Genomic DNA, 27,576 nt, shown 5'->3' with positions numbered 1-27,576 from the left:
AGAAAGCTGCAGCTGCATCGAATGGAGGAGGATCTAAATGCTTACAGAAGCCAAGGCAGCAAAGAGAGCAGTCTGCGTAGAGGTGATGAGAAAGAAACGACTGGTTTAGAGGCTAAGATTCTGGAAATCAATCCATGCCTGCTATACAGTAAACTAACAAAGGGGATGGCACTGATACCTGATGGTTCCTTGTGCCTTTTTACCCCATATGGGAAAGTTTTCAGAAGGGCAGTTTGAGATCAAAGACAGGCCATTTCCTTTCATGCTTCAGCTTGGCTGCTAACTTGCCTGTTGAGGCTTTAACTCAGGGGTGGGGCACCTCAGACCCAAATGCCCCATCTCTGTCTGACCCTTGGGACCACACCTCCTCTCCCTGGGCCACACCCCTCACCAGCTTTGGTGGATGGAGGGGAGACAGAGGTCTTTGAATGTGTGTAGAAACCAACCTGCTGTACAAAGGTAAATTTTGCATCCTTTGCTCTGCCCATCTTTGCCTGTGCACCCCCAACTGGCATGTGGCCCCCAGAAGGTAATGCGGCCCTCAGGCTGAAAGAGATTCTCCAGCCTTGCTTCAGCTCAACACTGTTAAGCAGTGTTTTGTTTCATTGCTATTTATGTTTACGCAAAAGGATTATTAGTAAGGTGTAAGCCCATCTGCGAGAGTCTAAGGTTCTGTTCCCTTCCAACTATTAATTGCTGGATGTGCAGTGTTTTCATAGTTGTATTACTGGCCCCCAAATTTGACACCTGGGTGAAAGGTGCCAGGAACTGCACCTCTCCAACCCACCCAATGTGTTGGTTTTAATTTTGACCATTCTTGCAGTTTCTTGCCTCTGCAAATTGAGGACAAACAGAAACCTCTTTGTCCCTCACGTAGGGAAGCAGTGAGGTTGCCATAGCAATCCCCCATCTGGTTGAGTGTCTGGATGGAACTGAGAAACTCAGCCCTTGTGTAGCAGATTTGTAAGAAAGAGGGTACAAAGTAACTGCGAGAAACCTTGTTTCCTCTGATGGGGACCCTGTGGTTCCAACATTGCACCAGACCAGAATCCATGGTCTTCTACTTAAAAGGCAACAGGCGTCGTGAGGTGAGATATGTACATTTCCATCCCCTTGCCAGGTGGAATCACTACTCAGCGCTCTCTGTCTATGCTAGAAAGATACAGTCTTTGTCTCAATCTTTTCTATGGTTGCTGTCTGGTAACTTTATCTGTACCAGGGTTGTAGGCGCCGTTGTCCCATGAGTTCATACATAAGTTCTTCAATTGCATTTTAAAGTTGCTACACTCCTTTTGCTTTTCAGGACTGGATATGAACTTTAGCCAAGGCTACAGCTGTTTGTGCTCAACATCACATGGTCACACAAATTTCAAATTCTGTACAACTTTGACAAATTCTAGTATTTTTTTTAGTATTCTAATTAAGCAAACCTGCATGTTTTGTATTGCATGACTTATTCTGCCTTGAAGATCCAAATGTTTTTTTTTTAATGCATCTTTTTGGATGAGCAGTGGCAGAATGGAGGGAAGGAATAGGGTTTTGTGACAGAAGGATTTCAGGGGCAGGAACTGGTGGGAGCAGTAGCTACATTCCATTCATAGTCCCCCCCCCCCATCCTAAAGTCTTTGGCCAGGCAGCAATATGTTAACATCAGAAAACATTTCTAAATCTTGAAAACAATCCTCCTATCACTCTAGTCCTGGCCACAAAATGTGACCTAATTCCTATTGTGTCAGGAAACAACTCAGGCTCAAGTTTTGGTGAGTCTCTCCTCTGGCTTTGCAGATGTCACCATGCCCTCACTTGTTCCTCTAGAATCTAAGTTTAAAGCATTCTTTTGTTGAAATTGGAGTGTTAATACGATAATATGGATGCAGGGGTATTGCATTATACTGAGGTTCTGCTTAAATAGAAAAATTAAAGACTAAAAAAGCAAAATAAAAAATGAAGGCCCTGTTGCTTCAGCATCATCATGACCAAGTTGTGTCTTGCGTGGCCTAATAGTCTTCCCCCTTTATAACACATCCATCTCTGTCCTAGGCCCTGTGGTTCCCTCACCAACACCCTTTCTAATGTGTGAATAGAAAGAATCAGGGAATCGAAGGAGAGCTGCCGGGAGGGAGGGATGGGGAATCTGTGACCTGAACTTGTGTTGCCATAGTGATGACGTAGGAGGCCGGTTGCTATGGTGGAGATTCCTTGAGCAGGCCTCCAGCAGAGCAGCAGAGCACTTTTTTAAAAGCGCTTGCACGCTGAGCGTTCCCTCCATCCACAAGTCGAGGCCCTTTTGTGGTTCTCAATGCTGCTGCAGGTTCTGGAGAGGGAAGGAGGAACAAATCGCAGCAAAAGGTTTATTTTTGAGACTCTGCGAGGATGCCATCTGAGAGGGAGATCGGGACAAGGGGAAAGGCAGGGGCTCCTGCTGGTTGGGAGGGGAATTATAAACATGGGGCTCCAAACAACAGCAAAAAACGACAAGGGGCCTCCAAATGTTCGTTATCTCCTCATGCCCTTCCTCTTCTGCCTTCTGGATATGAGTTTCCCACCTTTGCCCAGAAGAGGGCAGTGTATGACTTCTGATGCCATAGCCAAGAAGACAAATTGACAAGCCACATCCCAAAGTATGAAGGTGAGGGGCTGGCCCCTTCTCTCTTCTCCTTCTTCTTCTGATATCTTGTTACTCTGAGACTGGGGAAAGGTGGCTAGGAGAATAAGGCGTAGAAACAGTGACTGTGTATACACTATAAAATACTTCTGATGCACATTCAAAGCCTTTCCCTGGTATTCTTTTGGGTGACTTATAGGGAACTTTGTGCACTGGTATGCAGTGAGGGCTCTGGTGAGGCTAATATGCTGCTCTGAGCTCTGAGATCTGAATGCAAGCATTATGCATACATTTGAAAGTGATAAAATAAATCCTTACTCAACCATTTCCCAGGAAGGGCCAAGGAATTGGAGCTTTTAAGTATGCTAGATGTTGGAAGAATCTTTATGACAGGGGGAAATTGATGCAGAAGATGGGGCTAGGAAAGCCTTGCTCATTTATGGCTATAATGTTTAGATAGATTTTCTGTACTTATAGAGCTGCTCAGGAATGGCCCAACTATGGAGACAAACTAGGCAACTGCCTGATCCCAAAGTTCTGGGTACATCTGCCTTGGCTACATTCATATATCACAGTAAACTATGGCTTATCGCATTGGGAACAAGCTTGAGCCTCCTGTGCTCCATGTTCTCCTCTCCTCTCAGAAGAGGAAACACTCAAGAGCTTTCACTTCAGTTTTTGGCTAACCACAGTTTAGTGTTACATCCAAACCCTTTAGTGTAGCTAATCTTAACTATGGTTAGATGCAAAATGTAAGCTTCACAATTAAAAGTTTGAAGCAAACTAGTGTGTTGGGTTTAGATAAAACATCAAGCTGCAGTTAATTTTTTTAAAATGGAGTTATGAAAGCCTCTAAACTCCTCCTTATTGCTGTGTAGGAGCTGAAGGCTCATCTAGGCTTGTTCCAGTCAGGAACAATCATTATTTATCGGAAGGATGGGAAATCTATGGCTCTCCGAGATGTTGTCGGACTCCAGCTTCTATCAGCCCCAGCAAGCATGGCCAATAGTCTGGAATTGTGGCAGTTGTACTCCAACAGCATTTGGAGGATCATAGGTTCACCACCCCTAGTTTATTGTGACATCCAAACCCATTCTGTGTCTTTGAAAGGGATCTTCTGCCTGTACATTTGTACGAGCTGCACAGACACAGCTTTTTAGCTCATAAGCCGGATGCATTCCAGGTGAAACAATCAAAAGCTTTCTGCTCTGAGTCAGCCACCCAGGACACAAATGCAGTTGTAAAGGGGAGAAAATAAGGAGTGGCAGGCATTATGAATGAAAATGTGAAAATAGTATCCCAGTCATCTCTTTTTATATGCTATGTTGTGCTATCATTTAATGTGCTATTTGTGACTGCTTAGCAAATCCTAAAGCGTCAAGGGCAAAATTTGAATTCTCCTAGGGCAGTGGTTTTCAACCCGTGTGCCGTGGCACCCTGGGGTGCCTTGAATGATAGTCACGGGTGCTGTGGGCAACACTGTCCTCTGTCTCTCTTTCCTTCCCTCCCTCCTCTGATGCCCTCTTGCATCTCTGCCTCCCAAAGGCTTGCACGGCCTGTTTGTTGCAGCAGCCCTGGCAAGCTCTCCAGGCAAATGTTGCCTCAGGGGGGCAGCTCAGAGACCAGGGGCAGCAGCTGCAGTTGCCCAGAGGACTCCAAAGGAGAGGGGAGAGGAGAGGAGGCTTAGGGAACACTCCACAAGGGAAGGTGTGCGAAAAGGGGTGAGAAGCTGCCAGCTCTGCAGGCAAGGGGTGACATAACTGGGCTCCTGAGCCCCACAGGGGTGCCACAGAAAGAATGTAGTTGGTTAAGGAAGCCGTGGACTCAAAAAGGTTGAAAACCTCTGTCCTAGGGCATCAAAAACCTTTGGGCCTGTCCCGGAACTAAACCCAGCAACACTGCCTTGTCAATAAGTACCAAACTGCCTTGTATTTACACAGTAGCCTATTAAGCACACAATTTGTTACGCACCCCCTTTGTACCCCTCCTCCCAAACACTGAGTTCAGAAGAAAGCATGCAAGCCAAATGGCTTCATTCAAAATAAGGATAATCGGCATGCATTTCATTGACTTGCACAATTAGATTTGTGCAGAATCCGAAGCATCCTTGGCGTTACTTGGAAAGTAGTGTCCCCATATGAACCTGAGCTTAGCATATAAGCTCTTGATGTATACCTACACAGCAAGTTACTGACCACGGAGGTGGGTGGGAATCTGGAGCCTCCTGATAAAATTGAAACTGATACTTTTAAAATGAGTTGGGTCCCTGCTTCCCCGCCATAAAGTCAGGTCTGTTGGGAGAGCTGGGTTTGCAAAGCAGAATAAGCTACATGATAGGGCCTTTTCCATTCTAACCCCTAATATCCCATATTGCAGAGCAGCTTTCCCTTAAAATGCCTGGCTCTTCTCAAGGTATTGCTCTTTCTCACTTTCTAACACACACACCCCCCGCCAACCCAGAGAATTGGCTCCAATACAGGAGTCAACCAGAATGACTCCTGGGCATAGCTTTGTACCCCCACCCCCACTGCTGGGATGTTCAGTCCCTGGGCTAAATATACCCCATCAGTTTGCAAATGTTGCAGTATGTTTGTAACCCGAGCCCCTAGCCATCAGGCAGAGCCACCTCTGTCCACATAATACCAGGCCCAGGCAGCATGGAGACGCCCGGCGACAAGGACCCCAGGCCCGTTCTGGTGAGCACTTGCACCCCCTCACCCTCACAGGCCTCGGGAGGGAGACCCCTTTTCTGTGCCTTGCCATCCATCATCCACTCTGCCATTAGCTTGGCCCCCTCCCTGCCTTCGGGCTCTGAGCTCAAAATAGACCTCACTGCTACCCTCATGGGGTCTTCCATCCCACTGTGCTAGAAGACCTGTTAATCTGGCACTTCTTCCCCTACTCATTGCACCCTCTCCCAATTCTCTATACTCCATTCCCTAGTAAGCCCATCTTCTGCACACTCCATTGCCCAGGAAACCCACCTCCTGCCCCAGTCCCCTGCAAGGATATTAAAGCCCTTCTGCAAATCTCCCCTTACAGCTCTAACGTATCGTCGTGGTTGGTACAGTGGATCTTTTTATTTTGGTGTGGATTAGCGCTGGTCTGTCCCAAATGTATTTTTAATGTTCCAACTGTACTTATTTGATTGGCAGGCAGTTACTAACCCCTGCTTAGATTTAAGAACTTTGGGATCTCTCCTGAAACGTTTCAACCCTGAAAGTGGTACTGTTTGAGAGCAGGAAGATGTGTATGAAATCATCTTTCATATATGTGTAGTTTAGCAGGGGAAAATGGGGTGGGCGGAGAGGAAATCTGCCCTGTTATTTGAATGCACTTTTATTATATCTGTTGTGGTGACAAAGAATCCATGTCAGCAGCTGTGAGTAGAGCAACAGGGAATTGTGGCAATTTTGGATTTATTGATCCCTGGAACAAAATGTTATAGATTCTTTGTTTCCCCTTCCCAGTGATATACCTATCACAGTTCCGTTTCCTAATCCATTCATTACCTGGTGGTTTTGACCACACAGAGGGACATTATTCATTAATTCTGACATGTGCTCTGGAAGAGAGTAAGAATGGTTGTATTGTCCCCGGCGCTCAAACTCCAGTATATCTGGCAACCCACAGCCAGAGCTCTTTGTAATTCACAGAAAAGCCTATCCAGACCTAGATGCTCCTCTTTTTGCTAAAGAGGATGCCTGGTGCTTGGTGGTGCTTAAGCAGACCCTCCAACAATTCTCCGATGAAAATAGGGACATCCCATTCCATAATGATAATTTTACTATTTATACCCCACACATCTTATTGGGCTGCCCCAGCACTCTGGGCAGCTTCCAACATATATAAAAACATAATAAAACATTAAAGATTTAAAAAACATCCCTATACAGGATTGCCTTCAGACGGCTCAGGGTTCGGATAACTCCATACCCTCCAACATTTATCCAGTGAAAATAGGCACATCCTAAGGAAAAGCGGGGCATTCAGGGCTCAAATCAGAAACCGAGGTGCCTTCTCTAAATCAGGGACGTCCCTGGAAAATAGGGACACTTGGAGGGTCTGGCTTAAGTGATAGGGGCTTATCCTTTCTCCTATTCCAAGAAGATTTAGGATCAACGAGTTTCAATTGGCATGTGAAGTGGAGGGGGAGAAGGCTGTGAGTGTAGGCAGGCAGGATGTATTTCTTGCATGCTGTGCAACAATATGGTGTGTGTTGCAGAAAAGATGTATAATTTGTACTGAGAGGGGGGCGTAGACCTCATTGGCAGAGCAAATGCTTTGCAAGCGAAAGGTCCCAGGTTCAATCCCCAGAATCTCCAGGTAGGGTTGGGAAAGACTGAAACCCTGGAGAGCCACTGCTATTCAGTACAAGATAATATAGAACTTGATGGCCCGTGGTGTGACTTAATATAAAACGCCTCCCTGTTTTTATTAGTGCTCACTCACCCTCATCTCTTCTGAGCTGCTGAATAGTCAATGTTCGCTTTGACAGTTTTTGCATGTGAGGCTCATGGCACCATCCTGGACATACCTACTCAAGAAATATGCCTTGTTGAGTTTGCTGTGGCTTATGCCAATAGAAGGGGGCATAGGATTGCAGCTTTAAATCTGCTTCCAATTAAGTATATTTGTAATAGAAAAAATGGCACTGGTGACAATGTGTATTCATTTCTTTTCTACGTTCTGCCCTGTTTTAACTGCAGGCACATATGATGCAGACAGCTGAAAGCCAGTTTAGTATCTTGTGTGAAATAGATGTAAGATGTTCAGGGTGTTCTTTTTAAAAAACAAACCCTAGACAGAAACTCTGTTCTTGGAATGTGTTATGCAAATGTAGCAAACTCCGTTTGGTTTTAAGATGTTTGTGTTCTTTTATTTAATTGCATAATATTGTAAGTAAAAAATGCCAGGGGTTGGAGTAGTAGCGTGAATGTGGAAAGGACGGGCTTTATGATTAGAACATTTGATGCGGGGATTGGTCTGGGCAATGGGGCTTTGGAGGGCAAGAGAATCCACTGGGGCAGTTAGCGTTCAGAGTGTTTGGAAGCCGAAGGTCCAAGTTCAAATTCCTGTTCCAGCTTTGAGACTTGCAAGCTGGTTTCTGGGAAGTCATGCATTGTCAGGGATTGTTCTGAGGATAAAATAAGGTTGGGTGTGTAATGTAACCTGCCTTGAGATAGAACGGAAAAGAGATCTGAAATACTGAAGTGAAGGTGCATGGCATGGATGTTTTGGAAAAGGTAACTTTCGGTTATAAAGTAACTATTTTAACTTCCCAAAATCCACATTAGGGCAGCACTTTGATTAGGCAAACCAAAATACCACAAAATGGGCTGGCCTAATAAAGATACCGCATTTTCTTCTGGGTCAGCACAGCGACCTTTCCATTTTGACATTAGATTTCAAGTGAGATGCATTGGTACGAGGTTCTGGGAACTAGGATTGTGAGACTGCACAGGAAGATCTTCCTTGATATTTGGCCACAAAATCCTTGTGCCAGTCTTACTCCAGTACACTGCTCACAAACCAATTTGGTTAGAATGCAACGTCATATCTGAATGCAGAGTGCTCAGCTCCTGCAAACATGGGTGAAGATCATTTAGATCAAACACACCTTGCTTCCTGGCCAGTTAAGTCCCCAGAGGTCATTTAGTGCCATTTAGGTCCCCTGAGGTCTGAGACTTCTTTGAACTCTACTTTCACGTTTTTACTTATTCGTAAGTCTGATATCTAGCATGTGTGCACACACTGTTACCTTTAAAACACATTCAAAGCAAAAACATTCTTTCCTTCAAAGAATTCTAGGCACTGCAGTTGGTTAAAGTTTGCTGGGAATTGTAACGCTCCGAGGGGTAAGCTAGAAATCTTTGGAGGGAAAATGTGCTTCTGATGTGCTTTAAAGGTATAGGGTGTACATGGCTGTAGAACCTTGTTCTTTTAGAAAGACCCAGTGCTTGTGATCCAGAAAACCACAAGCATACAAGGCTGCTTTTTACTTTGGAAAGACAGAGACTGGAGTTATTAACGTGAAACAATGGTTCGTGTAAACAGACCTGTTTCTCATTGAAACAACCCAAGTTCCAATGTGCTCTAATAAAACATTTCCACCACAGGACCCACTCTGAAAATTTCTAAGCTCTTATATAGTGAGACCAGGCACACGCACACAGTCACACATGCACAGCCCTGGCCACACACCAGCTTTGCTAATAAATGACACATAAATGAGTAAGCCAATTGCAGCTCAGAGGCACGTCACCAGCTCTTGGCTCTTTCCATCTCCTGCTAAGCTACCAAACCAGCAAGCCTCTCAACCAGGTTTTCCTTTCTTCTCTCTCTCTCTCTCTCTCTCCAAAAGTGTGGCAGGCGGGGTGGTGGGGTTGGACATAGACAGCCAACTCTTCATCTGGATTTAACATCCTTGGCTCTTAGGCGCCCTCAACCTCTGTGTTCCTGGAAGTGTAGAGCTTCCCCATCCTCCGACCTCCTCTTTGCCCAATTGGGGAGCTGCTCCTGGTGTCCCTCACCTTATTAGGGCCGCCACCTGCCAGGATGTCCTTGTATGAGCTGGATGATGATTCAGAAGCGGTGAGTAATGCATCCTTGTGATTTGGGTCCTTCCCCGCACCAGCCATGTCTGCCTGTTGCTAGCTCATTTTGGGGGGGGGGGAGGTCTCCTCTCATCAGCACCATGGTTTTCTCATTCTTTTATGTCCACCTTCCACTCTGAATCCCGTTTGCTCTCTGAATCTCAACTCTTCCTTTCCACCCTTCTCTCTTTTCAAAGAATGCTCTCCTCCCCTAGACAAATCAAAAAGTCCCAAAAAGAGGATAACGTGACATCCTGGTCCCAAATCCCTTCTGTGGGGATTAACTGGAAGCCCTGACCAAAACCGTATAATGGGGGGGGGGGGTCTGCAGTCCTTGACTGCCACTCTGGCAGCTCTCTTCATTTGTGCTGTGGGGATGTTCTTGGCTCCATCTTTTCCCAAATATTGGTTTTGTCAGGGAAAGTTTTGTAGCATTCTTCACATCTTTGTGTGGTGTGTGTTTCGTTAGTAGGGATGTTTCCAGTTTTCTGTCTAGGCACGATCACTACAGAAGATTATGTAGATTCCTAAAACATTATCATTTATGTAAAGAATATTCAGGGTTTTATTGTAAGGGGAAGGAGTTTGGGTAAATCTATTGCAACCCCACCTCCTCCTTAATTCCAGGTGTTGGTGAACATCAGGCTGAGGTTGCTACACTTGAGGTGCGAGCACACCTTTTGGAGGTCTGGGATCTTGTGCATTCAGTGTGTGCAGACTCCCCCTCCCCCTCTCTCTTTAAGTAACCTCATCCTGTCAAGCTCAGAGAAGCTACCACTACGTGGGCTTCCCAATTTTGGAGTGGAACTGGAGGGCAAAAAGTTAAGTTGTGGGCATTTAGGAGACCGGAGAGAGTGTGTGTTCAGGTAAGAAGCTTGCAGCTATGCTTTGCTCAGGATCACCCATGGCAAGCTGGTTTTGGGTTACGAGGTACTCTTTGGAGCTTTAGCCGTCTCTATCCAAAGCTGTTGTCGCTCTTTGCTAGTATGGAAGTGAGGGCTGGACCATAAAGAAGACTGATCGCCGAAGAATTGATGCTTTTGAATTATGGTGCTGGAGGAGACTCTTGAGAGTCCCATGGAATGCAAAAAGATCAAACTTATCCATCCTTAAAGAAATCAGCCCTGAGTGCTCACTAGAAGGGCAGATCCTGAAGTTGAGGCTCCAGTATTTTGGGCCCCTCGTGAGAAGAGAAGACTCCCTAGAAAAGACCCTGATGTTGGGAAAGATGGCGGGCACAAGGAGAAGGGGACGACAGAAGATGAGATGGTTGGACAGTGTTCTCGAAGTGACTGGCATGAGTTTGGCCAAACTGCGGGAGGCAGTGGAGGATAGGCGTGCTCTGGTCCATGGGGTCACGAAGAGTCGGACACTGAACAACAACAACCATCTTTGCAGGCTGCTATGGTTCCTCTCCTTGCAACTTTACAATTTGTAGTGATGCCCACTCTCTGGTCTCACTTGCATTCTGGGAAACTGCCATGGAAAGACTTTCCTTATTTGTAAATTTGCTCCACCTTCTCAACAGCACAGTTTCTCTTTTTGGTTTGGGGGGAGTGCTGTGACGTGCATTTGGGTTGTGCCTTTTATTCTGTCGTGACTGCATTTGGTGAAGACCTGTTTTGTGTTTGCATCTTTCGCAGCAAGGAGGTACAGGGAAGGAGATCAATTGCAGATAATTAAATAGATTGTATCCCCCTGGAGTTCAACACATATTTTAAAAAAGCAATCCACTTCTGTTGGAGAGACGCCATTAGATTTGGCTTTTGTTCTCAAGAAGTTGTCTGCATAGAATGGGGTGGAAGTGAGCCCCCTCCATCCTTTCCTTCCACATTGATTGACAGCTGCCTGTGGAGTTCTGGCCCCCTTAAGAGTCCAGCTTAGCCCTTGCAGTGAGCCTACTTTCCCTCTCCTAGCCTCATAGGGGGGCTTGCTAATTAACAGTGACATTTCAGCCCCTCACTCTCACCCCAGTCAAGCTACCTCTTCAGAAAAAGGGTAAGAAGGCCCGTCTCATTTTGAGCTTTAATGAGCCATTCACAGGAAGAAAATGTCTCTTTCAAAAGAAAATAATCAAGAGCGATGGCAGGTTACAGATGAACAGAAAAATCCCACAACAATTCCGTTTAGGCCTTTTTTTAATTGGTTTGTTAATAAGGCAGAGGATAACTTTGTGAAGAAAAACCAGTATCTGGTTATAGCTATATATGAGGGGGACTATGTGTGGTGTCTTCACTTGGGAAAGGGTATGCCAAGATTCAGTAACTGTTGAGAAAATCACCTGTTTATTAATAAAGTTTAAGTTTTGTGTGCTCTTACTTGGAAATAAGGCCCAGTAAACCCTGTGGGATTAACCTCTAGGTAAGCATGTGAAGGACAAGGCTGGAAAGAGAAGCAAGAATCCTATCCAATACTTTTATGATAAGCTGAATAACAGTGCCCCCTCATAATTAAGATCTCATTTATTCTTGTTTTAATTGTGCCGAATCCCGATTCAGCTCATTTTATTGGTTATATATGGTTTTATCAGTATTGTATCTGTAATATGTGTTTTGTTTTTTTTTGTTTTTTGATGCAACGGCCTGTGGGCTATGCAAATAAATAAAGTTTGTTTGTTGTTTTATGATAAGATAGCATTATAGTATTTTTTATTTTATTTGCCAGTGTTAAGTATACACACACACACACACACACACACACACACCACACGCTTTCTTAGGCAACGTGGTATACCATTCATCATCCTCCAACCTGCGGCTTTTTGTGATTTTTTTTCAAGTTTGTTTTAAATTGATTTTAAAACTACTTTAGAGTCTATGCAGTTCCCTATACTGCCATTCCAGCATTATTAGAAGCCAGGCTGACTGGTTTAAATCAGGCAGATTCACCAACACACACACACACACACACAGAGAGAGAGAGAGAGAGAGAGAGAGAGAGAGAGAGAACACTCTCAGAAACATTAACTTCTCAATTACATTGTTGGTTATGTTCTAGTTTGTGTTTATAGATTTTAAATGTTCATGTATACCACCCTGAAAGTTATTTTTGGGTGAAGGTGTGGCATATTAAAAAAAATCTACCTTCTTACAGAAAAATATATATTCCATGGACAGAAACTGCCTGTGCCAAGAGACCATATAAAATAGGCAAATGCCTAAGAACCTCCAAGAATTATCCTTTGCTTTTATTCAGTTATGTGCTTTTATGCTTTAATTTATTAATTTGGGTTTCGCATAATTTTATTCAGATTGGCACAAATACATTTATTTTGTTTTAATATTTGTTAAAAGAAGGACCATTTCCCCTTTCAACGGGTCCTGTTGTGATCTGCCAGGGAAATCCCGTCATTTTAAGCTGGTCTGTGTTGTAGTTCTATTTGGGTGCGAGGTAAAATCTCCTGTGTTAGTTATTTCCATACTGTTCAATTTTTATTTTGTGACTGTCTTGATGACTAGATACAAATAAACGTAGCTGAAATCTCTCTGAATCGCTCCTAGTTTTGCAGAGCTGACTCAGTACAGTATTCTCTTTCCATGTTTTATACTATAAGTTAAAAAGAAATGAATAGAAAGTTATTGTGTTGCCTGAAGTGGAGGAACGAATGTTGGCAACCCCTTTTCAACCAAACTTCATTGCTCCCAGGGCCAAGGCCAGTTATTTTGGCACCTGAGGAAGAAAACCCCACGAGCAATTAGTTAATTGTTAGGTAACTAACCATTTCCTGCCTTTTTGTGAGACCAGTGTATGGGACTTGCCCTAATGACAGACCTTGTGTGTTGTTAGTGATGGCACCCATCCTTCTGTTTTCCATCTGGCTGTAGATTTCATCCCTAGTTGTCCCTTATTGATGTCGCATCTGGTCAGCAACTTCCTGCGCCCTTTGTCCAGTGCAGGAGAAGAATGTTAGAAACACTGTACTCAACATGACTAAATTCACGAGTGCTGTCCAATGTTCTGGGTGTAGACTAAGCTCAGATTCCAAAGGCAAACAACCTCGACAGCAGTAGGTACTCTCTAGTTTGAAGGCAGCAGATGGGATTCATCTCTGTCTCTGGCTGGGCTGCTTATGCTGCCCAGGAATGACAGGATGCAATGCCAGGACGCAGCGAAATGCTTTACGGAGGAAGCACAGGCTGCCAGCATCTGGTTATACCTGCTTGGTTAACAAAGGCCTTGCCTTAAGGTCGCATGAGGACCTGGGATGCAGAGTCCTTGCTGATTTCCAGTGGTGGAGCATCTGCTTTGCCTGTAGAAGATTCAACCCACAAGCATCTTCAGGTAGGACTAGGACAGACACATGCTTTTGAAACCCTGGAGAGCCACTGCCAGTCAGAGTGGACAGCACTAGATGGACTGATGGTTTGACTTGGTATAAGGCAGCTTCCTGTCTCCTAGCCTAACCTACCCCATCACCACTCCTTTTTTCTTCTTCTTCTCCTCCCTTTAGGGTTCTGCTGAGTCCTACACCAGCCGGCCCTCTGATTCCGATGTGTCGTTGGAGGAAGATCGCGAGGCCCTGCGCAAGGAGGCAGAACGCCAAGCCCTAGCACAGCTGGAGAAGGCAAAGGTAAAGTAACTTCAAGCATCTTAGAGAAATTGCAGGGTAGGGTGGGGGAGATGACCTTTGTAATGCAGCCTGCTGAGGAAAACTACTGGCATCTGGCGTTGGGATCTGATTCAAGAACAGAGTTGCGTTGACATCCACGTGAGTCTGTGGGAAGCAGCTTATCTTGATGGCCCATCCTCCAGCACATGAGAGAGGAAGGTAGGGGGTGTGTTTTGTCCCTACCAAAGAAACAACCCATCACAGCCTGCACCTGCTGGGAGGGAATGCCATGGATGCGACCCTGCAGTGGGTGATCTTCCTGGCTCTGTGGACTTCAGGTCTTCCATCCTTCCACTCAGTCACCCTCCCTCACTTTAATTTTTGCTTTATTTCTGTGAGTTGTTTCTTCCTGTAGCTTCCTGCCATGCCTACAGCATACTTGGCCTCCTTTACAGGTGTTCTCCAGGGACGTGTCCCTTCCACGGGTGGTCACAGCCGGTGTACAATTTGTTAAGGCTAGTTTCGTAATGCCAACTCTTGCCCACACTGCCAGTGTGGTGTAGTGGTTAAGAGCGGTAGACTCGTAGTCTGGTGAACCGGGTTCGCGTCTCCGCTCCTCCACATGCAGCTGCTGGGTGACCTTGGGCTAGTCACACTTCTTTGAAGTCTCTCAGCCCCACTCACCTCACAGAGTGTTTGTTGTGGGGGAGGAAGGGAAAGGAGAATGTTAGCCGCTTTGAGACTCCTTTGGGTAGTGATAAAGCGGGATATCAAATCCAAACTCCTCCTCCTCCTCCTCCTCCTCCTCCTCCTCCTCCTCCTCCTCCTCTTCTTCTTCTTCTTCTTCTTCTTCTTCTTCTTCTTCTTCTTCTTCTTCTTCTTCTTCTTCTTCTTCTTACGTTAATTAAGCAAGCAAGCTGTCTGTTACAAATCCTTGCAATTTAAGGGGGGGGAAACATTAACCGCAATGATGCCCAGCCGGCTTATGAAAGCCTCAGTGGGATCAGTTAACTGACTTTTGGGCTCAGTGTTCATGCACACACAAACCAGGGCTACAAATTGATTTCATTTGCTCCGTATTTTGCTTCGACTAGTTGGCTGCCTGCCTCTGTGCTTTTGAACTCGGTAGGCCTCTACCTCTGAGCCCCTGGCTGCAAAATATCCCTGCAGGGGAGCTTCCATCAAAATGCTGAAGGGATTATTGAGCTAAGGATTCTGGATACGGATTCTGGGTATCGATTCTGTATTCTGGATACAATGCCAGCAGCGGGAGGAGCCAGCAGTGAGTAGGGCCAGAGCCAAAACCTAAAGTGGACAGAGCCCCCCCCCTTTCCTGCCCCCTCTTCCACCCCCATCCACCAAGTTGCAAGGAGAAGGACAGATAATTCTTTTTTCCAGTGGTCTACAAGAATTCTTACAGAAGTTTCTCTTTTGTCCTTCCATTTCTGCATCTATTATCAGCTTTCTTCTCATCATCCCCAGCTCCCGCCTTCCTTCTATTCCTTAGGCTCCCACTACCTGCATGAAATTAGGCCAAGGGCTACCTTGGGCCACAGGCTCCCCAGCCTCGTTCTAAAAGCTTCAAATCACACTATCCATTTGAATGGTGCACAGGAACAAACTGGCAGCTAGTGCTGCTCTTTCACAGTGGTGTAATAGGCTCTAGCCTCAGGAAACAGCCTTGGCTATTCTATTATTATTATCAGTTAAAGTTTCCAAATCCTCTCCATAGTCAAGCCCATGCAGTGTGCATTATAGTGTTTCAGCTTGGATGCAGTTAGAGCATGGATTACTTCAGCCAGAAGCAATCTCTCTCTCTCTCTCTCTATCTCTCCGGTGGCAGCTGGATCACCAGCCAGAGCTGGCAAATGAAGCTGTGTGTTATGGATGCCACTTGGGCACCAAAGAGCAGAACTGGATTGAAAATGATGTTGAAGCCATCCACATGCTCTTTAAGTAGGTCATGTGAGTGGGGTGGGGGGGGTGGGGAGAGCCATACATAAAGGCGCCCCTCCATCAAGAGACTCTGGGTCCCGCTCTCCACTCCCAGAGAAGAACAGATGGGTCAATGCCAGGAGTGAAAAATGGGTGCCAGGAAATGGAGATCATGAATGAGAGCGTGTTGATATTATGACACAATAGCCGGCATGCGTTAAAATGGGCAATCCAAGTTGCACAAAATCACTTTGGTCAAATGAAACATTCAAATGGCTAAAATGCGCTTAGTCTAGCAATCAGAGACCTCAATCTCTGTTGTGTATCTTGCATGTGATAGGACCAAGCAAGGCATCCAACATGGGATTCTGCTGACACCTGATACTACCCCCTGTTTGTTTGTTTGTTTGTTTGTTTGTTTGTTTGTCATTCTCTTGCCCACCCCAGCTTTCTGTTTCTGCAGAAACTCCAGTGTGTCACATGAGTGGCGCCTTTTTCCATAGGTACAACTGATAACAGAGCATTCCAGGCAAATTTGTTTTGATTAATGGCATTCTGATGGTCCCAAGGAGACTTCTATTTTTAAATTTTGTTTTACTGTGTTCAATATCCCATTTTCTCTCCAATGAGCTCAGGGCAGTGTATGCGGTTCTTCCCCTCTTATCCCACACTAAATGTGGGAAGGGCTGTGACTCAGTGGGTCAAGTGGGAATCATAGCATTGGAAGGGATCCTGAGGGCCATCTAGTCTATGGCTGGCATGCAGAAACCCCTAGATTCAGTTCCAGGTATCTGTAGGCAGAGCTGTGAAGGACTTAACGCCTGAAACCTGGAGGTTCACTGGTGAGCAATACTGAACTTGGGGAACCAATGGGCTAACTTTATAAATGGTATCTTCCTCTGTTTTTCCTGACAACAACCTTGTGGTGTCAAGTCAGATGGGGAGATGGTGACTGGCCCATTGAATGTCATGGCTGAGTGAAGATTTGAACCCAGGTGTTTTTGGCACTAGGCTACAACTCCAACCACCATACCATGCTGGCTTTCAGACTGCCACATGGCTACTTTCTCACCATGTTCTTCACAACCGGCTCAAGCCCATTGATGCCCATAAATCGCAGGCTGGCCAGGCACCCGCAAATTCATTTGGCTAATGGGCATGGTAACGTTTTATCACTCCAGGAGGCAGAAGAAGGAAGAGGAAGCTTGAGCCGTGTTCTCGATTGAAGCGAACTGGCCCCAGGAAGCAATGCCGCAAAAGCCAGGGGGCTCTGCTGCAGGTTGGCAGGGCCCCAGACCTCCTTTCAGCACACTCTGTTATGTACCCTACAGGTGTCTTGCTCTGGCTTGCCTTCCTAAGGTTGCATGTTTCTCCAGCAGGTGCCACAACCGCATAAAATTGCCCAAATCCATTTGTCCATGAAGTATTCACTTAGAATGTGGACTGGAAGCCGAGATGTGGGGCCTTAACCCCTGGATCTGGGAGAGAGATGCGGATGGGGTTATTGAAGAATGGGAAGCAAGAGGGTGTTTGCAAATCAGAGCAATTGTCATAGGTGCCTCCCCACAAACACATATACCCCGAACCAAGCATCTGCTGCAGCCTATTCGATGCTTCTTTCAGGCCTCGTTTCAGTAGGGAGGAGGGAGGCCCTATGGATGCCAACAAATACCTCTGCAGGTGCCACATTGGTGACCTCTGCCTAGTTAAAATAGAGTGCACATAGCAAATTTTGGGCTGTTCCTACATCTTTAAGAAAGGACCAGGATTTATTGATTGAAATCCAAACAGAGTATCAGAGCAGAGACTCTCGGGTTTGTCCCCTGGTTGTGGGAGGGGGATTGTTGGGATCTGGTTATTTAAAGTGTCATAGGGAAGGAAGGCAGAATCCCAAAGTGAGGTGGGTGAGTGGCCAGTGTAAGGGGGTCCTCCCCTGTGCAGTATTTCAACCTTGTGGGGATTCGCAGCTGGTCTTTCCAGCATTTCCCACTTTCTTGGGCCAGCAGGGAAAGTGGGGTGGGGAGGTCCTGCCATTTCTGCCCTAATCACACAAGCCATCCTTCCCTTCCCTGGAGCAGCAATTCCCGCTTTCACGGCAGCCCTGAGACTTTGACGGATGCAATTAGCTAATTAAGCCTCCCAATTCCACCCCCCTTCTTTACTGGCTCTTGGTGCAGCCTGTTGCCGCAGCAGCCCTCACAATTAGGATGCCTGAGGTGTTTTGACCGCTGGGATCTGGTCCAAACTCCTTGCTGCCAGGATGATCTGGGAGGGAGTGGCTGGCACCCAGAACATCCCTAGCTCTCCGACTCTGGGCTTTCAGCCAGCAAGTCTCATCCTTTGCCTTCATCAGCAGGTCTCGTAGCTATCTGTTGACTAGGCTCGGGTTAACTGTGAGACCTGGGGGTGGGGGTGGGGGGCAACTCTGCCTTGCTGCTTCAGGTGGAATTCATGCCAGGAGTGGCTGCTTGCTTTCCCACCTCCTTCTCCTTGACAGTGAGATAAGCATAGCATAAAACCAGCCATTCGCGGGGGGGGGGGGGGCGACCCTGCTGGCCTACCTTGGACATTGGTGTGGCTTTTCCTGTTGAACAAACCTGCACTCTTTGTTTTGCATCATTGGGAATGTAGGAAGCTCCCTTATACTGAGTCAGACCAACGGTCCATTTTGCTCTGTGATGCTGACACAGGCTGGCAGTATCTCTCCAGGCCTACTTGGAAACGCTGGAGGTTGAACCCAGGGCTGCATTGCAGGGGGTTGAACTAGATGACCCTTGGGGTCCCTTCCAACTCGACAATTCTATGACCTTCTGCATACAAAGCAGATGAGGTCACACTGAGCCTTATATGTTGCTATTTTGAATCATGTCTGGTGCTTCTGCTTGCTATGAGGAAGAACGAGACGCTATTCTGAGCATTGGAGCCTCACTCTTCTGGGTAAAGATGCATCAATATAGGCACGCATTGGCTTGAAAGTATTTCTTCATAGCCAGAAGGGTTAAGAAGAACATATTCATTGATGCCCCTCTCCCCTTGCTTAGGTAAAGAAAGGTGTTTTTCCCTTTACTGACCTGTTAAAAAGGCAGAAAAGTGTATGGGGTTTTTTTTTTTGTAACTGGAAATAAATTAAGCAAGCCGCTTTCCCTTTGTTGGAAAAGGGCTTTTGATGGGGCACAATTCACCTGTGTTCCCCCTGCTTTGCTAAAACGCTTCTGTATTTTTGTTTTGCAGACCAAACCAGTGGCATTTGCTGTGAGAACGAACGTGGGCTACAATCCATCTCCCAATGATGATGTGCCGGTCCAAGGCCTGTCTATTTCCTTTGAACCCAAAGACTTCCTTCATATCAAAGAGGTACGGGGTGTCACACAGAACCCTGGTCTCCAGCCCCCCCCCCCAATTACTCTAGTTGTTACTCTAAGCTCTACCTCTCTTTTAAATTGGAACCAGTGAAGGCGGTGAAGGTCCTGTGTGAGTGTCTGGAGGCAGTTTGAGGATGGATGGCAGCTAGCAGATTGAGGCTGAATCCTGTTAAGACAGAAGTACTGTTTCTGGGGGACAAGGGGTGTGGGGGAGACTCCCTGGTAACTGTGCCTCTGAAGGACCAGGTGCACAGCCTGGGAGTCATTTTGGACTCACAGCTGTCCATGGAGGCACAGGTCAATTCTGTGTCCAGGACAGCTGTGTACCAGCTCCATCTGGGACGCAGGCTGAGACCCTACCTGCCCGTGAACTGTCTTGCCAGAGTGGTGCATGCTCTTGGTTATCTCCCGCTTGGACTACTACAATGTGCTCTACATGGGGCTACTTTTGAAGGTGACCTGGAAACTGCAACTAATCAAGAATGCGGCAGCTAGACTGGTGACTGGGAGCGGCCGCTGAGACCACGTAACACCAATCCTGAAAGATTTACATTGGCTCCCGCAGTATGTTTCCAGGCACAGTTCAGAGTGTTGGTGCTGACCTTTAAAGCCCTAAACGGCCTTGGCCCAGTATACCTGAAGGAGCGTCTCCACCCCCATCGTTCTGCCCGGACACTGAGGTCCAGTGCCAACGGCCTTCTGGCAGTTCCCTCACTGCGAGAAGCGAAGTTACAGGGAACCAGGCAGAGGGCCTTCTCGGTAGTGGCACCCGCCCTGTGTAACGCCCTCCCACCAGATGTCAAAGAGAAAAACAACTACCAGACTTTTAGAAGACACCTGAAGGCAGCCTGTTTAGGGAAGCTTTTAATATTTGATGAATCATTATATTTTAATATTCTGCTGGAAGCCGCCCAGAGCGGCTGGGGAAACCCAGCCAGATGGGCGGGGTATAAATAATGTATTATTATTATTATTATTATTATTATTATTATTATTATTATTAGTTGTTGTTGTTGTTGTTGTTGTTGTTGTGCAGCAGCTGGGCAAGAATGGGGCTGTGAGAGGCTCTCTTGAGCATCTCCCTTCTCTGCATTGGTTCCAAATGTGCAAGCAACAGTGAGGGGTGATCTGGTGGGGCAAACTGGTAGTCTATCCACTCACACATGCATACCCACGGGCTACAGCCTCTCCTCTCCCTGCCCGCTTTGGGCGTCTCACGCTTTGGATGTTTTGCCCCCTGCACTCCAGAAATACAACAATGACTGGTGGATCGGACGCCTGGTCAAAGAAGGCTGCGAGGTCGGCTTCATCCCCAGCCCCGTCAAGCTGGAGAACATGCGGATGCTACAGGAGCAAAAGATGAGGCAGCACCGACTCAGCTCCAGGTGGGTTGGGATGAAGTGGGATGCAGGAGGAAAAGGAGGGTGCTGAGCCACCCAGAATCCTCTGCATAGAAGGCCCCACATCCAGCCCCTGCCATCTTCAGGGAAAGGCTGTCTCGTGGCAGGGCTGAAAAATCCTCTTCCTAAAAAGCTCCATGGCTTCTACCAGGCATGCTTGGCAATACCTGCCAGGATGGACTTTAGGCCACATTCACACCATACATTTACAGCACTAGGAAACCACTTTAAACAGTCATGGATTCCCCCCCCCCCCACACACACACAATAATTCTGGGAGCCGTGGTTTGTGAAGGGTGCTGAGAGTTGTTGGAAGGCCCCTTTATTCCACTTCCAGAGCTACAGTTTGCACAGATTTAATAATCGGTCCCTCTTCCCAGGGAGCTCTGGGAATTGTAGATCCGGGAGAGGAAAAGGAGGCCTCCTAACAGCTCTCAGCACCCTTAACAAATGGCAGCTCCCAGGTACCGTCCTTGCACAGCCAACCTTCCTCCACAATCAAGAGAGCTAGCAACTTGCTTTTATCAAAAGAAAAAAATCTGAGGGCTTTATCTACATTGACCTTAAGAGGTTTTGTGTTAGAGTGAATAGATGCCTGTCAGTTTCAGACCATCTTTCCTCTAGAGGCCTGTGGTTATTTTCTGAAACGTGCTCTCCAGAGTAAAACTAAAATGAAACGGACATGCACCCCACTAGTCTAACACACCCTGATCCTGACTGCAAAATGTGGATCTTAAGATCCATGTGGAAGTCTCTTTAAGTGGATGCCCGATCCACTTGACCTAGCCTTGTCTGTCCATTGAAGACAAATGGGAGGCCAACTCCTGCCTTACCCTCCATGCAATTTACACCAGTTCAAGCAGCCTATTTAATTCTTGTAGTCCCAATGGCTAATGCCAATTCATTCTGTGTAGTGTCTAAGGGATGGGACAGTTGAGCTAATCTGAAACTGGAGCGTAGATCTGTAGTGCAAGCCCATTGCGTTAACGGGGCAGAATGCCATGTTGATGGATGTACATCCAAGGACTATGAAGCCTTACTGGGGTATAGAAGTTTACTTTTTTTGCAAGTGAAAAGGTGCTGAGCTTGGACTCAGAGGCTCTTACCCCTTGCCACAGCTCTTCCCCCCACCCCGAAACCTCTTCCTGTTTCCCTGCCTCACTTTAATGGCTCTTCTGTCTTGCAGCAAATCAGGAGACAACTCCACCTCCAGCCTGGGAGATGTGGTGACTGGCCCCCGGAGACCCACCCCGCCTGCCACTGGTAAGGCTACTCATGCCCAACAGAGAACGGCATAACTGCCGCCGCCATCCCAGATGGTTACTTTTGAATCTTTCTGTGGGACGAGGAGTGTTTGAAGCATCAGAAGGGCATTGCTCACCTGCATCTTCAACAGAAAGAGGTGGTCGTGTTAGACTCCAGTTCACCCTGTAGGTGGGGGTGTCCTATTTCAATCCTCTCCCACTTTTTTTAAAAAAATAAATCTCCTTGCTGATCAAAAACTAATGCAGTGGGGAGAGGAGGATCCAGTCCAGCCTGCTGCCTGCTGTGCTAGTTCCTCCCGCCCCCCACTGTTGCAAGGAAATCTTTTTTTTTAACTTGGGAGGATTTTCAAAAACAAAACACAGGATCCCCACATCTACAGCCCGAAGCGGTACAATCCACGCCGTCAGTTCAGTGTATGGACGAGGCCTAAATTCTGTCCTGATAGCCACATGGCAGGCTTCTCATTGCCTAATTGCCGCCCCCCCTCCCCCATATGCTCATATACTGTGGAAATTTGGAGTTTTCCATTCCATTCCATTTTTTTATTTATGTTCCTCTTCTGGATACACAAATCAGTTTATTTCTTTTGTTTCTGGTTGTTCCTTCTCATTTGTTTTTCTCCCCCTATTCCATTAGTGCTTTTCATTCTTTGGTTGTTGTTGTTGCATTTCCCCCTGTTTTTTTTTCTCCTTTCCTCCCCTACCTTTTATCTCCTCCCTCCCTCACCCTCCATCCTCCTCCCAGGTACCTTGGACATGACAAACTTAGTTTATGACCCAGACGCCCTTGACTTAGAGGAGGAGGAGGAGGCCACCGAGGAGAACCATCGAACCCCCAAGACTAGTGTTAGCAGCGTCACCACGCCCCCCTCCACCACCAAGCGCCGCCCCTTCTTTAAGAAGGTAATGGTGCCCCCTCTCGCCTCACAACTGCTTGCTGTGCCATCCTAAGTATGCCTGCCTGTGTGTGTAGGCTTGTTTCTGCCCAGAGATCTTGCAAATGATGGGGGTGATAGGAGTGGCATGTTTTGGTAGTGGGTTTGAGGTCCTGATCTCCCATTGGCGGAGAGCATAAGCTGGGGGGAGGCACATTCCGAGCCGGTTTGTTGCATATTATGAGGAAAAGATCAACATGTACAACGGTTATGAAATGTATACGCGATTGTGTTTGTCACCTGCGTCAGCATACAAAAGGCGTGTTTCAGAAGGGTATGTTCCAGTGATCACACATTCTCCATCCTTGTATGAGTTAAAAGATGCATTGGCAACCAGCTCATACCCTCACTTGGGCTTTGGTGGAAGATGTCTCCAATATAATGTGCTTCCTTTCCCCTCTCCCCCTGGCCTTATGCATCCTGAGAAATCTAGTAATCGAACAGTGATCCCTCTGTCCCCTGGGAAGGATAATAATGTAATGCTGTAGTAATCCTCTTCATCCAAGAATGACTGTGGGCAGGATTCCTGCATTGCATTGGGTTGGACCAGATGACCCTCGGGGGGTCCCTTCCAACTCTACAATTCTATGATTCTCTCCCCCCTCCCCCAGTGTAAACCCATGAAAGTCAAAGGTCCCAATCCCCCCCCATGGGAAACATGCAAGTGGTATGTTCCATGTGTTCCTCCCTTATGTGGATACTAGGAATGCTCCACTTCTATAATCCATCCCCACACCTGTGGGAATTATAGCAGTGGAACGTTCCAGCATGGGAGCGAAGTGAGTGAAATAGTCAAGCCATTTCCCTTCGCTTGGACGTAGGACTGGAGCGCCCCATAATAAAGCATGAATATGGGATGTTCCAGTGGCTTTCCCACTCCACATAAGAGGAGCATTCCTACCGGTGACCCACCCTTGCCCTGTAAATTCCATCCAGGTATGCCATTTGCCTCCACAGGCCCTTCTTTTCCTCCTTGCAGATCAAATAGTGGGAGGAAGTTGTCTGGAGGGAGGCTGGTTGCTAAGCAACCTCAGGGTTCAAGATGGGAATCCTCAGAGGGCCAAACTGTATTTTACACTAGGAGCACAAGGCTGCTTTGCAGCAGAGAAGGGAGTGCTTTCCCTGTCAGCCACCTCACGCCTGAAACTTCCCTTCGCAGAGTTGCAAGGATCTGAAATACGGGTGGATGGGGAGACGTTTGTCTGGGTGGAGGGGAGCTTTGAGTGGCTGGCTGCAAAAGGACTAGGGCCTCTCTCCAGCACCACTTCTTCCCTGAAAAGTGCCTCCTTCCTGACGACTGACTCCCTGCGATGGCAAAAGGAGCCACCAGACCAATCATGTTGCCGGCAGTGGCTCTGGCCAATGTGTCATTTGGGTTTTGAGAGGTTCATGGGCATGCCACCATGAGCCATGTCTGTCCACCAGGGTGGGCCAGGACAGCATGGAGGAAAAGGACGCAATTCTAAACCAAGGCAAGGTTGTTCCCTGCCCAAACTCTGAAAAGCCGCCACCTTTCTGCTTTTCTCAGCACTAGTTTTTTCTCTCTCTCTCTTGTGCCTTGCCTGTGCTTCCGCTGGAGTGAGCTGTCAGTAACACGCATGCCTTGTTTGTTTTCTCTTGCCTGTCTCTCCTTTCCCCTCCCCTGTGTCCCCACCCCGCCCATTAATGGCGATCACTGGACATAGCCAAGCAGAAGCAGAAATCGGTAAGTAAGCTTACGAAATAATCAGACGAGATGACAGCGGTGGCGGCTCCCTGTGGGCCCTGCCTAATTCCGGCGGGATTTTCCCCTGCGAAGTTGGCAACTGTGAGGAAGCTGACCTTGAAACCCCAAAGTTTGTGTGTGAGATTTGCTCCCCACCCCCCCACTCCAGATACAGGCCCCTGTTTCTTTAAGGTAAGCTCAAAAGCAAACCTTGGTTGCAGCTGCATGAAGGTCTTCTGTTAGGTCCATCTTGAATGTCCAGCGCTCAGGCTAGTGTTGGTGTCGGATCTGGAAGGCTGAGATCCCTCAGCAACCCTTCTTCCTGCCACCCACAGCTCAGCTTTCCTCCCCCATGCCCACAAAATGAAGGTGCTGCCCCCCATTTAGAAGAATTGCTGAAATTGCTAGGCTTCCAAAAAAACAGTGGTGCCTGCAGCACTGGTGTAGCCTGGATCTGGACCAAGTCTAATGTCTTCTTCTCTCTCCTTTCTTCTCAGGCGGAGCATGTGCCACCCTATGATGTGGTTCCTTCCATGCGGCCCATCATTCTTGTAGGCCCATCCTTGAAAGGGTATGAGGTGAGGCATTTAGAGAGTTCATGGGGAGGGGGTTAGGGCATGCATAGAAAGTAGGACTGAGGGGCCATGTTGCTTTTCAAGAGAATTGGGCAAGGGGAGCCAGGGGGGCTGTCATAGATTGGCATGTGTCCTCATCTCCCAGTCCATCATTCAAGCCCTGTCCAGGATATCTGCCTGGCAACAGGACTGACATGTCCTGAGTTGCTGTGGCTCCTCCCAATTCTGTTCCTTTGAGCTTACCTCCTACAGGTCATCCCTCCTATCTTGGCCACCAGTGCCCTCTCATTGATTGGCTCCTCGCTCTGTTCTTAGTAATCCTCTGGATCTCTCTGCCAATGGGTTGGCATCCAGATGTGACTTCAGCACCTACGAGTCTGAAGTGGTGGAAATAGGTAGGGAAGCTTGGGGGTGGGTCTCCATTTTGACGAGCCTCTACCAAGAACTAGCACAAGCAAGATGAAGCCTGATTTCTTCCCCACCCACATTTGTGCATGTGACTCTTTCGATTTCTGACTTTTCTCCTCCTCCTCCTCCTCCTCTCTGTCTTTCTGCCCACCCCCAACCCCTTTTACCTTCCCAGGTGACGGACATGATGCAGAAAGCTTTGTTTGATTTCCTGAAACGCCGATTCGATGGCAGGTGTGAGCAGAAGCCTTGGGGACAGGGTGGGGATCTGATGTCTTCCATTTGTTCTGTGATCCTTGTATCAAGATCCTGGTGCTGGAGTTACCATAGGGGAAACCTAGATGAAGACCACAGGAAATGGGGCAGGATTTTCTGCCTCCCACAATAAGTTTTATGCAGCCCCCATTACCATCTGTCCATTTCCAAATGCTTCTTCCCCATTTCCTGGACATGAAGACCAGAAACTTCTTCTTCTTCTTTTTTAAAGAAAGAATGAAAGCAGAGGTGCTCCAGTTTTTGTGAATACACAGCTAGACCCAATTACCTTAAAAACAAAAACAAAAAAACCTGTTTTCCCAATTCATGAAGTTGTAGGGCACTTCCAGACTGTTGCTATTTTCAGGTGGGATTCAGTCACATACCCTCAAATTCAGGCTGAGCAATTATAGTCGTTTGGGAGGTGTTGTGCAACAAACCCACCTCCCCAAAAGATCAGACATGCTGCGATAAGGAAAGTGAGGGGGGAATGCACTGCCCAGTGTGGGATGACACTTGCTTCGATGCAGCGTCATCTAACCTCCCCGCAAGCAAATTGGAATAAATGCTCGATAGACAGGCCATCTGGAAGCACCCTTAGAAACCTGAGGTTTTGGGGGGTTTGTTAAGTGGACACTAAAACTACTAAGCCTTCACTAGTAGGTAGTTAAAACTCCCTGTGTTGTAGCACAGTGACGAGTATCTTAAGAGTCCTGGAAATCGGGGATGCCTGGGGGAGGGAATGACCTTTGCCCCCTTGAGCCTCCACTCCTCTCTGTCTTCCACAGAATATCCATCACACGTGTGACAGCTGATATCTCCTTGGCCAAGCGCTCGGTCCTCAACAACCCCAGCAAACACACCATCATCGAACGCTCCAGCACCCGCTCTAGCCTGGGTAAGGCTGCGCTGAGGCCTTGGGAGAAAAAGCTTGGCTCTTTTTCGTCTCTTAACATTTTCTCCCAGGGCCTTCTCCCACGTGGGAAGAGGGAGGCGAAAAGCGTGACTTTGCCTCTGTGATTGCATGGCACCTAACATCTTGCACGGCACCTGTTTTTCAAAAGCTTTTCCTAGCCTGCCTTTCCTCTGATCTGTATCAGCCAGGAGCAGCTTTTCCTGGATGCCTCTGGATTTCCCATAATGCTTTGCAGCAATGCCCCTCCTCTCCCTGTCCCTGGCAGAACCATAGCTGTCAACTTTTCCCTTTTCTTGCGAGGAATCCTATTCGGAATAAGGGAATTTCCTTTTAACAAAGGGAAAAGTTGACAGCTATGGGCAGAACTCCTCTTACCCGATCATGAACTTATTTACATACGTACATATTTGTAAGCCACGCTATGCTATAAAATACCACAAGGAGGTATACACAGCGCTGTGCACGTCAACCGCATCAGTAAGAGATGGTTGGCAGGGAACGTCAGGTTTTGAAAAGCCCGTCTGAATAACACCGTTTTTAGAAGACACTGCTCCCGCCAAAACTCTATTGGCAAGGAGTTCCATAGGGAGGGCCTGTCATACTTAAATACTTGCCTCTTGGTAAAGACCAGCCAGCAGTGGCGTAGCGTGGGGGGCGGCGGCTAAATTTCTGAGGGGGCCCAACCCTCATTGAGGCTGGAACCACACCCAGGCCAGGCCTTCAAGGCTGGGGCAGCACCTCCTTCTCCTCATGGCCAGGTGAAGGGGTACCAGGACGTGCCCTGCTCCTGGACCGGCTGAGAGGGTGCCAGGGCTGCCCACCGAGGAGGAAGGAAGAGGAAGGTGGGAAGAAGAAGAAGAAGAAGAGTTTGGATTTGATATCCCGCTTTTCACTACCCGAAGGAGTCTCAAAGCGGCTAACATTCTCCTTTCCCTTCCTCCCCCACAACAAACACTCTGTGAGGTGAGTGGGGCTGAGAGAAGTGTGACTAGCCCAAGGTCACCCAGCAGCTGCATGTGGAGGAGCGGAGACACGAACCCGGTTCACCAGATTATGAGTCTACCGCTCTT

The 27,576-nt window shown here is 47.4% G+C and overlaps 1 protein-coding gene across 9 annotated transcripts in view; it reads left to right on the top strand.

Annotated features, from left to right (window-relative positions):
• The window catches only part of CACNB1 (calcium voltage-gated channel auxiliary subunit beta 1), a 46,446-nt gene that overhangs the window by 8,734 nt on the left and 10,136 nt on the right, over positions 1-27,576 (top strand). For 3 of the 9 annotated variants that reach the window (XM_033170615.1, XM_033170616.1, XM_033170623.1), the window contains exons 4-11: positions 13,652-13,771; positions 18,917-19,039; positions 20,296-20,432; positions 21,634-21,710; positions 22,458-22,615; positions 24,850-24,930; positions 25,511-25,569; positions 26,379-26,488. In XM_033170615.1, coding sequence (XP_033026506.1) covers positions 13,652-13,771; positions 18,917-19,039; positions 20,296-20,432; positions 21,634-21,710; positions 22,458-22,615; positions 24,850-24,930; positions 25,511-25,569; positions 26,379-26,488 — 865 coding nt within the window. Of the gene's footprint in view, positions 1-5,191; positions 5,302-9,085; positions 9,200-13,651; positions 13,772-18,916; positions 19,040-20,295; positions 20,433-21,633; positions 21,711-22,457; positions 22,616-24,332; positions 24,353-24,849; positions 24,931-25,510; positions 25,570-26,378; positions 26,489-27,576 lie in introns of those variants that run through there. The other 6 variants (XM_033170618.1, XM_033170620.1, XM_033170617.1 and 3 more) reach the window with 5 other exon arrangements.

Source organism: Lacerta agilis, chromosome 14, assembly GCF_009819535.1.
Source record: "Lacerta agilis isolate rLacAgi1 chromosome 14, rLacAgi1.pri, whole genome shotgun sequence".
In the NCBI taxonomy this organism is placed as follows: domain Eukaryota; kingdom Metazoa; phylum Chordata; class Lepidosauria; order Squamata; family Lacertidae; genus Lacerta; species Lacerta agilis.
The sequence above is the reverse complement of the archived record's forward strand: the minus strand, read 5'-3'. Positions and strand labels throughout refer to the sequence as shown.